At 35.4% G+C, this 15,543-nt stretch overlaps 4 protein-coding genes across 12 annotated transcripts; 2 read left to right on the plus strand and 2 right to left on the minus strand.

Annotated features, from left to right (window-relative positions):
• The first annotated feature begins 1,236 nt into the window (after nucleotides 1-1,236).
• On the plus strand, nucleotides 1,237-2,117 carry LOC140988507 (putative pumilio homolog 16). The gene is made up of 3 exons (XM_073457509.1): nucleotides 1,237-1,370; nucleotides 1,469-1,598; nucleotides 1,962-2,117. The coding sequence occupies exons 1-3, from the start codon at nucleotides 1,237-1,239 to the stop codon at nucleotides 2,115-2,117; spliced, it is 420 nt and encodes a 139-aa protein (XP_073313610.1).
• A 576-nt stretch (nucleotides 2,118-2,693) lies between these two features.
• LOC140987972 (pentatricopeptide repeat-containing protein At4g16470) lies at nucleotides 2,694-6,481 on the minus strand. Of its 7 annotated transcripts, XM_073456789.1 has the most exons (5): nucleotides 6,190-6,319; nucleotides 6,020-6,071; nucleotides 4,241-5,678; nucleotides 3,210-3,333; nucleotides 2,694-3,032 (listed from the first exon to the last, which is right to left on the minus strand). In XM_073456789.1, the coding sequence occupies exons 1-3, from the start codon at nucleotides 6,191-6,193 to the stop codon at nucleotides 4,376-4,378; spliced, it is 1,359 nt and encodes a 452-aa protein (XP_073312890.1). In that variant the 5' UTR covers nucleotides 6,194-6,319; the 3' UTR covers nucleotides 2,694-3,032; nucleotides 3,210-3,333; nucleotides 4,241-4,375. The 7 variants fall into 7 exon arrangements, with proteins under 7 accessions (XP_073312890.1, XP_073312887.1, XP_073312889.1 ...); XM_073456786.1 differs by having other exon boundaries at nucleotides 4,351-5,678; nucleotides 6,020-6,481; XM_073456788.1 differs by having other exon boundaries at nucleotides 2,694-2,917; nucleotides 6,020-6,481.
• A 1,673-nt stretch (nucleotides 6,482-8,154) lies between these two features.
• Nucleotides 8,155-10,643, minus strand: LOC140987984 (ras-related protein RABA5a-like). 3 transcript variants are annotated; one of them, XM_073456809.1, is made up of 4 exons: nucleotides 10,479-10,639; nucleotides 9,619-9,729; nucleotides 8,997-9,384; nucleotides 8,155-8,631 (listed from the first exon to the last, which is right to left on the minus strand). In XM_073456809.1, exons 3-4 carry the CDS (start codon nucleotides 9,334-9,336, stop codon nucleotides 8,294-8,296), a joined length of 678 nt encoding a protein of 225 aa, XP_073312910.1. In that variant the 5' UTR covers nucleotides 9,337-9,384; nucleotides 9,619-9,729; nucleotides 10,479-10,639; the 3' UTR covers nucleotides 8,155-8,293. The 3 variants fall into 3 exon arrangements, with proteins under 3 accessions (XP_073312910.1, XP_073312912.1, XP_073312911.1); XM_073456811.1 differs by having other exon boundaries at nucleotides 8,155-8,610; nucleotides 8,997-9,729; nucleotides 10,479-10,643; XM_073456810.1 differs by having other exon boundaries at nucleotides 8,997-9,729; nucleotides 10,481-10,633.
• Nucleotides 10,644-13,212: 2,569 nt separating this feature from the next.
• LOC140987975 (cytochrome b561 and DOMON domain-containing protein At5g47530-like) lies at nucleotides 13,213-15,475 on the plus strand. Its single transcript, XM_073456795.1, has 3 exons — nucleotides 13,213-14,155; nucleotides 14,604-14,858; nucleotides 14,949-15,475. The coding sequence occupies exons 1-3, from the start codon at nucleotides 13,538-13,540 to the stop codon at nucleotides 15,276-15,278; spliced, it is 1,203 nt and encodes a 400-aa protein (XP_073312896.1). The 5' UTR covers nucleotides 13,213-13,537; the 3' UTR covers nucleotides 15,279-15,475.
• The last annotated feature ends 68 nt before the right edge of the window (nucleotides 15,476-15,543 follow it).

Here is a 15,543-nt window from a genome sequence, read left to right on the forward strand (position 1 = left end):
TGCATAATTTCGAAACTTATAGAAAAAATCTAAACTTTTAAGGTTGTAGTTAGGTTTATTTTGGTTGAAATCAACAAAAGATGATTTTTCAATTTAATTGGATAGTTACAAAACTCTTTAATTTATCGATCTGTTTGATTTGGTTTATTTTTTTTTTATCCAAAACTTGTTGGTTGATTTTAAAATAAATCAAAATCGTGATTTTCTGAAAACTCATGATTCAAACCATGAGGTTCAGTTTGATTTTACTTTTTGGTTCAGTTTGATTCAATTTATTAATTAACACTTTTTCAACTTATTTTCTTGAACTTTTTTTGCAAGGGAGGATAATATCTTAAAGAATCTTGGAAGTTCAACCAGACAAGGGAAGACATATTATTTTCCCCAATCACGCTCCTGTAATGATCCAATTATTCTCATGGCCCCGATAAATCCATTCAGAGGGATCGAAAACGATGAACTTCGTTCCAGTCACGAATACCATACAATGAACAACTCGTCGAATAAGGAAGCAGCACTGTCCTATGCCCCACAACGCAGTAATTTGCAAACAGGAAGCCAGGGGGGTGAGAGAGAATTTTTGCGCTTCCAAGAAACTTTGGGAAACCATAATGACATTGTTTTCGCAATTCCAGGGATTTTTTGTTGAGCTGATGACTGATAAACAGGGAAATTTTCTCTTTGAAAAGCTTCTTGATGAATGCAATGATGAGCAGCTGGATTCCCTCGTCGAAGAAGTCTTGCTGGAGAACGCAGAATCATTCCTACGTGCAGCATTCTGTAAAGAGGGGTGAGCAAGACTGGACACTTTGGTTTTTTTTTTTTTTAAATATCTTGAAAAAGTCCTTTTCCCGTTTCTCTTTATTCTTTCTACAGATTAAGCACATTTTTTTGGAAGAAATGAACTAATTTCCTGGGATTATATCTGACTTATGGCTTTCTGTTTTGGCAGATCAATTTCAATCTGAAAACTGATCAAGAAAATCAAGAAAACAGATCACGCTTACATGCTAACGGGAGTGTTATCTACCTGTTTATATCCTCTGATGATTGATTATACGGCAAGGACAGTGATAAAACAGTGCCTAGATCAATTTGGAAGCAGACCAAACGACGTAATTAACAATGCTAAAGAAAATTATTGAATATAGAAATATTGATCGTATTCACGAGAACGTAATTGATTTGTTCTGGTGGCGATCTCTGGTTCTCTATGATAATGTGATACTTTGTCACATGGACCTGGCTATCGACGAAGTAGGGTGCAGATCGTTGAACGAATGCATCAGCACTATTTCTGGCAAACAAAAAATTACACTGCTCGAAAGTATTGCAGAAGACGCAGTGTTCCTATCAAATGACCGATATAGGTAACTAGCAAAGGACAATCTGAATAATCCTAATTGTGTGTTTATTACATTTATATTACTAGTGATTCATTCTTCTTCTTCTTTTTTTTTTTCCCAAGGAACTATGTTGTGCAACAAGCAATGATGTATGGTCATGATAACGTGGCTGTTAAGATCTTGTTTAGCCTCTGTGGGCACTTCACGCAGCTATCCCAAGAGAAATGGGGCAGTCATGTGGTCGAGAAATGCGTTAATTCTTCAAGATCCGGGACAAAGTTAGTCATCGGAGAAATTTGACGAACCCGGTCGACTGCTTTTCAACTTGCTCGGCATAAATTTTATATTTTTAGATACTTTTTTATGATATTATGCATGGATCAGGTATATCATGGCGAATTTGTTTAATAAACCCGGAGATATCAAAAGAAAAAAGAGGGGATTTTTTCAAGGAAGGATGGAATGCCAACAGACGTCTATTATTGAATTTATCCGATAGTACCCATTTGGAATCTCAAGGTAATGCTTGTTATATTGTTATCTACACATAGCTGCTGAAAATGCCAATACTTGGATATCTTCTCCAAGATTGACTTCACACTTTCCTTCTTGCAGAGACAGGGAAACGAGACCCTTTGTTTGGATCTTGTCAAAGATCTCGAGCCTCATTTGCCAGAGCTTCAACGCAATGCAGGTGGAAAACAGGTCGTTAATATCATCATAAGTGATCTTGAGATCCATTTTCAACGCTTGGCCGTCAACGCAAACTGATGTAAATGCCCTTATATTGCTGTGTGGTAATTCAATATTTTTGGTGAGGAGTTGTTTAGTTTCATGTAGGTTGTGTGAGACTTGGTTACTGCTGAATTTTTAGGTTGACGTACCCTGTTTTGTTTAGTTTTCTGATGATTTTTTTGTATACTGGATATTATCACGATTTTCATGCTTTTTTAAAACTTAATATGTGATCATCTTACGTAGCTACTTGATCTGAGCATTGAATTAGTATTGTCTATTATGCTACGCTTTTTTTTCATGCAATCTAAATTATTGCCTTTTCTTCAAGTGTTGTATGATTTATTTTCCCGGCTCCCGAGTGGCAAGAGCAGCTTAAGGAGAGTCCGTCGGATATTGAAAAATAAATAAATAAAGATTTAAAGGGCTATGAAAATGTAATAGCAAGTAATAACATCAAATCGTAACACTCCCTCCGAGGATTAGACCCGTACACAGGTAGATAGAAAGATCCCTAGAGTTTAGTTTTCAACTTGGGGATAAAATTGAAGCCTCATACTGTCATACATGGCACCAAGATGGCTAGATTTAGCACAATCATTATGCATCCACAGAAAATACAGCCTTAATTCACACAAAAATCCAATATAAACTACATTCAAAAACAAAATTCCATATAACTGGAAAATGACATTCCATGCTGTAATTACAGATTCACATGTTACACAAACTATTCGTATAGCCTCTTTAAGCACTTCTCCACTTGCATAACTGGCATATTGGTACATATGGTTCTGCTGCATTAGCAACAAATCCTGTTTTAGTCTCATCAGTGCCTTCCTGAGGGTAAAGATAACACGTTTACCAGATACATCCCATTGAGCAGGTAACATAGTTATGAATCAACATTCAACAGCGGGAATTATATCAAGAGATGATCCAAAACTCCTTCTGTCAAAGCCAGAGATGCAGTAGTTGAAGGGATTGTTTGAACATAAAGCACAGAGGACAAACGGATAGGACATTTCTTATACTGGCTATGATTCATTACTAGTCTAATTCAAGTGCAATAATACCAACAAGAAATTGAAATATGGTTCTTGACCGGTTATTTTGTAATAATTTTACCTCAAAAAGTCGTCATCTAATTCATAAACTATTAGTCTTTCTTCCCATCATAATCAGCAGCTTTGATGCAGAAGTCTTATAGGCCTTCAAAAAACTGAGCTTCATTGATACCGATCAACTGTAGCTGTTATTGTGCAAGGGAAGTTATTAGCCCCAATAGTACCATATAACATGATGCTTAGCTGAGAACTAATCTAAATAACAAACTATTTGATAGGTTCAAAGTGTTCATCAATGACATTAACTAAATTAGTTTGCTCATATAAGCCACTCACATTTCCTACTCAAAATGAATTGGCCAGACATAAACATAACTATTTCTGAGAGACGTGTGATATTTTTTCACAGGATTCAGAGCTAGGATTTCCCTGAATGGTTATAGATCTCTTAATGGTAGGCATGAATGTTTTTCTTCATCCTGAGTTGTAATAAAGACCAATGCCTACCTAATGTATTTGTTGGATTTTATCATTGTCAGCACTACCGCAAAATCATATGCAAACATGAGTGCCGACAAATATCAGATGGTATTTCATTACATAAATCCTGTTTAGTATCAAAAGCTAAAAGGAACTGTTGTTTTGGGAACACTTCTTAAGGTTCGAAAGAATGTTAAGTCATGCTTGGTGTCCTGCTTTTTGAGGGCCAAACTCGTTACCTTCTCATCAGAATGCAAACCAAGATTCTCAAATAAGAAACCATTATTCAAGCTAGAATGCGTCAACATGTATCATACAGTAATATACAACAAATGATTTAAGAAACACCTTTTAAGTAATGTCTCCTCCAAACTTGTTGCATAAAATTTTCCCTTAAGATGATTCTATTAGGAGTTTGATCTTCATATATAAATTCAAGATGACAGGCAACAACTACATGTTCCCTTCTTTACATTGATACAACTTGTAAAGCTGCCGCTTTTTATGGCTCACATAAATATAATAACAAAAGGTTAATAGAACATTATGAGGTTCTCTTCAATGTGTAATCATATTTAAATTATTTTTTATTACCAAAGCTGACATGCTCACCAGATTTTTCCATTGAGCATGATGATTACTGCCAAAAAAATGATGTAATCTAGAATTTCAATGGCACTTAAAAAGACATTCCCGTTGAAAGGCATCCCACAGAAATTCACCAAGTATTTAGTCATGGTAGTGTATTCACTCCAGATCAATGCTGAAATCCAGAGCATCACAATTATCTTTCAAGATACAAGTCATGTCTTCAATCAATCCACAAATTTGCTTAGTTTGTTTATGAGTGTTATGGCCCATAAAGAAGAAATGAGCCTCCATTTGCACTTCAACCATGCTATAGCCAGGTTCCTTTTTAATCCCACACCCCTTCATCATGCTCCTGATCTCTGCAACATTATCCCACAAACCAAAAGTTGCATAAGCATTACACAGTACTATATACTTCCCAGCGTTTTCTGGTTCTAGCTCAAAAAATTTCTTTGCAGCAAGCTTTACCATTTCCACATTTCCATGAATTTTACATGCACCAAGCAAAGCACCCCAAACTGCTGGGTGCTTCTTAAAAGGTGACGTTTGGACAAACGCATAAGCCTCTTCCAACCTACCACCACGCCCTAAAAGATCAACAATGGCAGCATAATGTCTTCCTCTTGGTTTAACACCATAATCCCTTATCATTGAAGAAAAATACTTCCTCCCTTCATCCACCAAACCCCCATGGCTACAAGCAGAAAGTACAGCAAGAAAGGTGATTTGATTTGGTCTGAAGCCTTCATTTATCATCTCATGAAAAGAAGCCAATACCTCGACCACTCTTCCATTCAAACCATATCCAGAGATCAAGGCAGTCCAGGTTACGACATTCCTTTCCAAACACTTGTCAAACACAAGAAACGCATCATAGGAGCTACTGCATTTGAAATACATATCCATAAGTGAAGTGCAAACAACAATATTTTTACTAAACTGGCTCTTTGTCAACAAACCATGAGCTTGCTTTCCCTGTTCCAGAATGGCCAAGGAGGAACAGGCCCTAAAGATTGATGCAAATGTATACTGGTCCGGTACCAAACCCCATAGTCTCATCCTGCCATATAAACTCAAACCCACCTCTTCCTGTCCCTTCTGCACATATCCTGCAATCATCGCATTCCATGAAACTAAATTATGGTATGAGAAGAAGTCAAAAAAAATGTGGGCAGTATCTAGGTCTCCTGCTTTTGCATATAAAATCAACAGTTTGATGTTTAGAAACTCATCAGGAACAAACCCAACAGAAACCATCTGCCAATGAATCCTTCTGCCCTTTCTGTATTCTTTCCTGAATATGCATTCTTGCAGCAGAAGACAATAGGTTGCAGAGTGCACTTTCACTCCTGAGCAGCACAATAATCGAACAGCCTCTTTAATTCTCCCCGTGAAACAGAGATCTTTTAATGTTTTATCCAAATGGTAATAATTCTTTCCTGCATCGGCGGCCTGAAATCTGGGAACATCTCAACGGTGAAAATATCATTCAGCCATGGAATCCAAAAATTGGTTGTCCGGTCTTGTTTTAAAGGACCAAACTAACCGCGTCAAATAAAACAGAAGTCCTTAGTTTATAAAATTACTATCCCACTCCCGAGTCCAACAAAAATTAGGTTCACCATTTTACTTCATGACACAGAGCCAATAACCATTTTACTTCATGACACAGTGCCCATGATACACAAATACAGTAAAGATAAGACCGACAAAGTCGGAGCACTTCAATTTCATAACTACTAAACCTCAATCAACTTAAAAAACAGATTACCAAAATAAAAGAAAAGAAATTCAACCAACCTGCCATTGATACTTTCAGACTTAATTCTTTTAAGAATAGTGGTGGTTTTCCCTGCAAACATAGGTCCAACAATCACACTAATCTCACCAGTTGCCCCCCGGTCGGTACATAAGCCTCGGCTTTGACTACAATTCGAGGGTTTAAAAGAAATTGGAAGAGGAGTAATTACACATCGCGCGGGGAGAAAACAGAGGACTTGCAAAGATTCAGCCTTGCGACGGGAAATGCATGGTAAATGCGAGGCAGCAGCAAAGGGAGGCTTGTAGCGCGGTGGACCAACAGAGAGAAGTGATTTCACTCTGGAAATCGTTAACATTTATACAAACTTATATGTATCACTCTTTCTAGTTTCAAGAAATACAGCAGCTAATCATCTCTGAAGGGAAATCAAAATCAGAACAATGCCGGAATCTATCATGGTGGGGCAGGACCCGAATTAGGACTGATTTCCACCCAGTTACTTGTCGGGTATTAGTCATAAATCTATCTTACTTTTTTATTAAAAACTTTTAATTAATTTGATGAAAATTTTAAATTACATTTATATTCTTATTTATTAATATTTTTAAATTTAATTATATATTTATTAATATTTTTAGATAATCTATCATTTTTAAATAAAATGTGAGATTATTAGAGTAACTAACTTAGATGACATCAAAATATTTAATTACATAATTATCCTTCTTACCCTGCTAAAAATCTCCTCAAGTCACTCTATATTTTACATTGAAAAAAATCTAAACAAAACTTTTCTTTTAAATAGAATAAATCTTCTAAATTGAAAATAATTTCGCGTTAATTATTTAGTATTATTTGATCAAATTAAAAATAATAATAATGCATGCAACGCATGTACATCTTTTACTAGTATGTATAATGCAAATGATCACTAGTTTATAATAACTAGTATGTACATATATTACGTGTAAGTTCGGTGTTTTTACGTAAGTATTTTTAAAAAAAAAACTGATTTTTAATAAGTTATTAATTTTTTTTACATAAAATAAATTTTTCATGAAAAAAAGAATGCGGGGTCTAAGAAAAATAAATAAATGTGTCTTTTAGATTCCAAAAATTACATGAAGATATTATTTTGTTTTTATTATGACTCGAGTATTATATACAGTTCAGATAATAGATAACTATTCTAAAAATTTGAATGCATATATTTCATTTTTTAATCGTTTAATTATTTTGGTTAAAGTAATTGTAAATTTGCAATAACATGATATTTTGATGTCAACTTGATAAAGTCGACAAATGACAATGAACTATGATGTCTTTAAATTTGACACATTCTAGCATATCTAAGTCCATTTCAAAAACATAGCCCTTTAAGGCCAAACTTTATTGTTGATCAAAGACCTGAATACTGAGCCCAACCATACAGTTAGAAGTGTAAACCCGTATGTCCGAGCCCATGAATCTCCAATAGGACCGATCTCTTCAACCCTGTTTACTAGAAGTCTGAACCCACCAAAAGGCCAGGAAATCCGAGCCCCGATGCATTTAGGGAATGTAAAGATATTTTCGTTAATAAATAAGATGTCCCAATAAAGGCGGGATTCGATCAAATCTCATCGAGATAAGACAAGAGTCTTAGCTGCCATGGTTAAGGAGTCTTATTGTCTAATATTTCCTATATCAGTTAGGATTCTACTCGATAGGAATCCTATTCCAACAAAGTAACTAGCATCTCCTGCTTCTATAACTATCAGATATTGGTCACAGTATTAACATTCACATTCTCTTGCTCACTTAACATTATTATATATATCTCTTAAGTTTGCTCTTCGGACCGACTTAAACATTGGAAATATCACACTGGAAAATTCAGTGGCGCCCTCCCTAACCCTATTTTTGTCTACATAGAACCCAGAGTATTGACCCGATCCACTCAACTGTGAAGATTTGAAGATCCGCCTTCAAGACCGAACCCAAGGTAAAATTTTAGTATCATCAATATAACTGGTTTTGGAATTCCGAATTCTGAAGAAAAATTAAGTTAAATTGGTTACATTAATCAAAATTTTAAGCATATTCCAACAAAATTTTGTATTAAGCAAATTTAACTCGATTTCAATCTTTTTAGAAAAATTGACATGTATTTATAAAGAGAAACTCTCAACACTAAAAAAAATAAAAATTAAGCCACTTCAAATTTATTGATAATTTACAGCCAAGGTCACGTTCTGTGACAATAAACAGAATTAGATGTACAGATGTTTGTGTTGAAGAAAATGAAATACATTCCTCATGGAACAAATCAATCATGATGAACAGCACCAACGTTTCTCACTCTGTCCATCCATTTTATCACTATCCTCGGCTTCTAGAACAACAGTTTGCCCATCTGGAATCCTCCCAGTTTCTTTATGTTTAAGTTCTTGAGATTGAATGGCTTTTCTACTTAAGATATCGTAAATCTCTTTCACAACTGTCTGAAAGGCAGCAACAACGTTGGAGGAATCCAGAGCAGAAGTTTCTATGAAGAACAGGCCCTGAGACTCGGCCAAGGATTTCCCTTCAGCCATCTTGACCTCGCGGCCTTCTTTAAGATCAGATTTGTTGCCCACCAATATTGTAACTACATTCATGTCCGAGTGGGCTGTTTAAGTAAACAAATCAAATACCTCAGGAAAATACAATGACTGTATATGAGAATACATTTTTGAGGACATTCTCATTAGCATTGACTCAATCCTGAAGAGTATAACATGACGGAATCTTGACAAATTGGCTGTACATAGTCAATTCTTACAGCAACTATATGGCAGAGAGAAATAACATAGAAAACAGGCAAACAACATGGTCTTATGTAGAATTCATAATTCATTTCAAGTAGACGTTCCTGGTCTGAAGCGGTGAGATGAGTTCCAATATCAGATGTGAATCATTTTCCCAAGTATCTTTTACAAGATTATAAAAGGTGAACAAGAGAGAGAAGAAGCATCGATAAGAAACATTGCTTACTGTGAAGTTCATTAAGCCATCTTCCCACGCTTTCAAAAGTCTGGCGTCGGCTGATGTCATAGACAAGAAGTGCCCCAACTGCACCTCTATAATATGCAGAAGTAACAGCCCTAAACCGCTCCTGGCCTGCTGTGTCCCAAATCTGTGCTTTGACTTCTTTCCCATTGATTACCATCTTCTGAGTCTGAAATTCTACCCCTATGGTAGATTTTGAATTTGGGTAAAACTCATCTCTGGCAAATCTGGAGAGCAAATTTGATTTACCAACAGCTGAATCACCGAGCAAAACAATCTTGAAAAGGTAATCGTCCGTTTGCTCCTCCTCGGTATAAAAGGCCATCTTTCACCCTTTTAAATTTGTGGATACAAAACCATATTTTGCTGGTGTCTACAACACAGAAAACTCAGGATTTTCGTAGATGATTTAAACCAAATAATATCAAACTATACTCAGCTCAAGATGACAAGTGACAAGGGAGAATAAGATGTGTAATGATAAAGACCCATGGAGGAAGCTTGTTAGGCAGTTAAGGCATAAGAAAAAAGGAAGCACTCAGATTACACACAAACAAGAAGAAAAGAATCCAAGAAAACAGTTCGCCAATAAAGACAAAGATGATACAGTTGCATGCCACCCCAAAATAGCATCTCTCCCGCCAGCAAAGTAGAAAATAAACAAGATCTGCTTCAGATTCCAATCTGGCCCATCAGAAAAGCTGAAAGCTAAAGGCACCTGCAGTAGCAAGCAAGCATCAGAAACCAATAATACCACAATAATCTAGTGAAAGCTTTTGTATTAAATAAATCATGTCCATCTATGACAATCAATATCTCAGAGGAAAGTTTTGTAATTGTTCCAAGATGCTAAATCTAAAAAAGCGTAAACTAAAATTTTATCAAGTCTCTAGACTCTAACATATACTGGTAGAGAAGGACATAAAGGGTCTCTTATCCTATGATTTTTTTCAATTTTCTAAATACCCATTATAATAATTATATCATTCATGTTTTAGTTGCTTCATGCCGATTTCCTGTTATATTTCTTTCACTTAAATAATGCTATTATCTGAAATACATGAAAACCAATATCTATCACAAAAAAAGAAGATAAGATAAATCACTAATGCGTGGGCACACTCCATATGTATGCTTTGATTGCTAGTAAATAATTATGTCTGCAACTGTTCCTCATACCAATGCTCTTCCCCACCTTGGCTACCATAGCCCACATCCAGCTTCAAACTCAAAACCTTTTATTCCATACGTCACAACAAAAATCACATGCATAATGATTCCAGACAAAAAGAAATCAGCCATCTGGGAAATTTGACGTAAAAGCCAACATAAACATAAACAACATAATGAAATACCCGAGAAAACCGGATTTTAATGTTTTCCAAAATCAGGAGAGGTCATTTATATGACTGCAACAAATGGTGACACATTTGAAAATTAGAATAAAGAGAAGAGGAGGAAACATACACACGTATTGAAACATGCACATGCAGAAACTTCGCCCGATCAAATATACATAATCACGATCAAATCAGAAGCGTCTCAGCAGCAGATCAAATAAAATTTCAACAGACTCTCTGCGAGAAACGAGGGATCAATTGAATTGTAAATGGCAAGAGGGAGACATGAATGAAAGTGAAGACAATGGAATTAAATGGCTGGGCCGATGAAACGGGCCTATATTTGTTTTAACTGGCCACACTTTCTACGATATTATGGCCCATTATATTATTTGTGGATAACTAATTTGGATATTTTTGTTCTCATGCTCGTCCGACATTAATATCTCAAATTTAAGATAAAATTTTGGATTCAGAATTCAATTTTAATAAACTGCTCTCACAATTAAAAAAAATGTATTTTAGAAAATAAAAAAAGGTTCATCTCATGATCTATATCCATATTTTTTGTGTCTATTGGAAAAAGCATGAATCCTTACAAAGACCACTTTGATCATTTAATGAGTGGACTTAAATATCCTCCATTTTATTTATGACAAAAACTTGTGTGAGATGGTCTCACGGGTCGTATTTTGTGAGATAGATATCTTATTTGGGTTATCCATGAAAAATTATTATTTTTTATGCTAAGAGTATTGCTTTTTATTGCAAATATCGGTAGGGTTTATCTGTCTCACAGATAAAGATTCGTGAGACTATCTCACAAGAGACATACTCTTTATTTATAAACAAAATTTAGAGAATGACATTGTTGTAATATTAGAAAAAAAAAATTAAGTTTAACTTTACGCATATACAACGTATTTTCAGGACGATTAGTTTGAATAAAAATGGCATTTGTTATTATTGTTTACTCTCACATTATGATAAAGATGGCAAGAAACCATCGTACGTAAGTCAATATACATATATATATATATACATATATATATATATACGTATATATATATATATAGGAAAAATAAAGACCAGCGTCATCAAATACGAAATTGGGAAGAAAAAAACAAAATGTCCCCACGAGATCATAGAATTTCGGGTCAAGAGATTAGAGATATCTCAACAAATTATTCAAGAAAGTGAGGTATGCATGAGTGTGTATCCACGAAAGTTTCTCCCCATTCTTGCAGTTTAGTCGGGCTTATAATCAAGTAGTTTGCAAATTCAATTACTTGTTTAAAACTCAATCCTTAATTGCTTACCCAATGCACGTATCTATCATCTCATCTCACGTGACTAAATTTATAACGAAACAGGACCAACGTAACTTAGAAATTGTAATTGAAGAAAATGAAAGACTCGACTCTTAAAAACTTCTAAATGATGCATTAATAAAAACTAAATTTAAGTTTAGGAAAAAAGAAACAGAAATGCATTTTTAGAGTTGAGAAACGACATATATTAGAGAGGTCTTCATCCTACCTAGAGCTTTGCATGGGTCGAAGTGCTTAGTTTTCTTGGGAAAAAGTCACGATCTTACCAACCTTGGCAAAGAAATTATTGCGTTATGACGTCCCTTTTAACCAAGGTTTTGTTTTTAAAAATGTTTGTCTGATAGCTGACGTCATTATCACGTTTCCTTCACGTCACAACATTTTTACCATTTCATTTTCTTTTAATTAAAAAAATCAGACTTTAGTACTAATTAATGCCCGCCCATACAAGATATCTCAAATTAACTTTCTTGACAAACGTGGAAAAATTAATCACAAGTCGGGACCTCAAATTACGTGTGAATATACGAACAATTGCTATATAAAAATAGAGAATCGCTAGAAAGTACTTGTTAAAGTGGGAACTTACGTCATATAAAAATTAAATTAGCACCAAAATATCCTATAATTTTAAATAAAATGGGAGTTAATTCAGCACCACAACAATAGACTTAATATTTTAATATCAGATTCATCATAGAAAAGCATTCACACGGCAATAATACAAGGAAAAAGTGGATCACCAGAAAGTCAAATGCATGTTAATTATTAATTATATCATTAAACAAAAGCAATTTACATCAGCCAGTGCTGAAATCCAGCTGAGTTGTTTGCTGATTTTAAACCACATAATAAGTCAATAGTATTATGCATCAACACGAGTCAAAAAAATTTTACAAGAAAGATAATTTAATTGAATTTTTCTTTTTTTTAAAAAAAAGATATAATTTTTGATTCGCATCTGAAGCTGTACGTGGTGTATGAAGGTGGCACCGGTTGAGGTTGGATTTGGTCTAACAAATTAATAAATAATGGGTTCCACTTCCATCATCTTCTGTATTATGTACACCTAATCCACCTTATCATCAAATCTTGATACTTGTCTTCATGCCCTTTGGAATCGGGATCAATAAGCATGAAGTGGTTGTGTTTTCACTGCTTTTAATGGAACATCTGTAAATTTAAAATGATTTACTAATGATTCTGCGGATCGACGACTAAATAACCATTTAATTTGTTTCTCAATGGATAGTTTAGTTTTATGACATTAGGGAAAGGGCTTGGTGTTGTATTTAATTTGAAACTGTTGCCACGAAATTATGTGCTTTAAGTTGCTGTATCTTGAAGTAAAATACCTTTTTCAGCAAAAGCTAGGGACGCGTGGGCATGTCTTTTATCATGTTCATACCATTCAAAGTCAGAAAATATGTTTCGACTTTCACATTGGATTATAATATATTACACACCAAAGGTCTAAAAGATGTTAAAAAGAGAATTGACAACTAATAATGATCATATGACTTGCATGCCAATCTCCAATGAAATTAGGAACTGAAATAGATTGCAATTGCAGTTGAAGTTGGGCATGCACTGGTATGAAAATAGAAGGTTGTTGAAACTAAAAGGAAAAGATATCCTGGATTAGTAATTTGCCAAGTGTCGTATCTTTTTCAGAGAAAGTTGGAATTTTTTCCTTCCACACACAACCTTCTTTTACCAAACTGTAACTACTCATGCCCCACAATTTCAGCATTCAGCATATAATAACACCCTTTCTGTCCCTTTTCTCATTCCCCTCATAGTTTTCATTTCATTTCATTTCCACCGTTGCCTCATATTCAGGCTATCAGCTCAGATGGGCAAATTCTTGAACCCTGTTTTAATCGTTTGTGTACTGTTTTCCCTTTGTGTATCATCATCTTCTGCTCAGTCATGTGCAGAATACAGCTTTTCGAGTAACCAAATTTTCAGATCCTGCAATGATCTCCCATACTTGAACTCGTTTCTTCACTGGGACTTTGATCAATCTACTAAAACTGCTAAAATCGCGTATCGGCATACTGGCGTCTCACCCTCAAGATGGGTGGCCTGGGCCATTAATCCAAGCGGTCAAGGCATGGTTGGCGCGCAGGCACTTGTGGCTTTCCAGAACTCTGATGGAACCATGAGGGCTTACACAGCACCTGTCACTAGTTACCAAACCGGGTTGCAGCCAGGGGATTTAAGTTTTCAAGTGTCTGATCTAACAGCAAATTATGCGAATAACGAAATCATCATTTTCGCAACACTGAATCTTGGTAATCTCAGCTCTACAGTGAATCAGGTGTGGCAGGAAGGCCCGGTTTCAGGAGCTTCTCCTTCTGTGCATAGTACTTCTGGTCCTAATGTTCAGTCCATGGGGACACTGAACCTTCTTTCTGGGGAGTCGGGAACATCAGGAGGAGCCATGAACTCGAAAACCAAGAAAAGGAATGTAAGTTTGTTAATCCTTACTCGAACTGACAGCGAAAATATCTTCATTGCCATTTATTTATGGCTTAATTTTTCTTTTACCAATATCAATTGATATCCAGATATCATTTTCTCCCCCTGTTCTTTGGACTCCGATCTCTGGATCATATGAATTTATACCTGTTTGTTATCATGTATTTTTCTGTTTCTACATTTAAGAATCTGCGTATTCATCAATCATCAACAACTACTAACATGTTTAAATATTACACTGCATAATACCCCGGGCCAAGATTGTCACAAAGCCTTTGGCAAAAAATTAACCTTCTCAACTTATTTTATTGATATATTTAACTGCAAAATTTGGTAACTTTAAGTTTGAGTGAGATCTTTTCGTTCAGGAGTTTTTTCCTCAATATATCTAACAAAAATATGTACAGCTTCTTACTAAGTTTATGAAATACATTCAGATTCATGGAGTGTTGAACGCTGTAAGTTGGGGGATCATGCTACCCGTTGGTGCTGTAATCGCAAGGTACCTAAAAGTGTTTCCTACAGCCGATCCAGCATGGTTTTACCTTCATGCAACTTGCCAAACATCGGCCTACATCATTGGAGTTGCCGGCTGGGCAACTGGTCTTAGACTAGGAAGCCAATCTCCTGGAGTCCAATATAGTTCCCATAGGATTATTGGCATTGTCCTCTTTTGTCTTGGAACGCTCCAGGTATGATCCATTTTTCTACATCAGGAGTTTCCAACTTTACTTTATAATTTATATACGGCAATCATACTCTGAGGTATCCATGTGCTACAGGTGTTCGCATTGCTTCTAAGGCCGAAAAAGGATCATAAATTCAGAGTTTTCTGGAATGTATACCACCACCTGATCGGATACTCTGTCATAGTTCTCAGCATTGTCAACATCTTCAAAGGTTTTGATATTTTAAATCCAGCTGAAAAATGGAAGAGGGGATACATTGGATTCCTTATTGGCCTGGCTTTCGTTGCTGCAATCTTGGAAGTTTACACATGGTATGTAGTTCTAAAAAGGAAGACGAGCAGCAGATCGAAAAAGACGCCAAATGTGGTCAATGGAACAAATGGATACAATGGATATGGACCAAGGGAACATGATACAGTATAAAACCAGCTATAAACTCGATATGTAGATGTTTCGATTTTGCCACTAGTTTTGTCCCAGCATTCCATGTTTTTATGTTGCTGTGCCTATGTATTTTTCCAGTATTTATCTAGATTTTGGTAGGATTGTGCATATATCTCGTTCTTTCTTGTTACTTACGAATCATATCCGATTTTTCATAAATTTTTCCAGTTCCTTCTTGAACATTTAGTACCGGACCCAAGGAGTTGAACTTCTCAATTTACCTAGACATCAACACAAAATTCTG

This window comes from Primulina huaijiensis, chromosome 11 (assembly GCF_012295235.1).
Source record: "Primulina huaijiensis isolate GDHJ02 chromosome 11, ASM1229523v2, whole genome shotgun sequence".
Classification (NCBI taxonomy): Eukaryota; Viridiplantae; Streptophyta; class Magnoliopsida; order Lamiales; family Gesneriaceae; genus Primulina; species Primulina huaijiensis.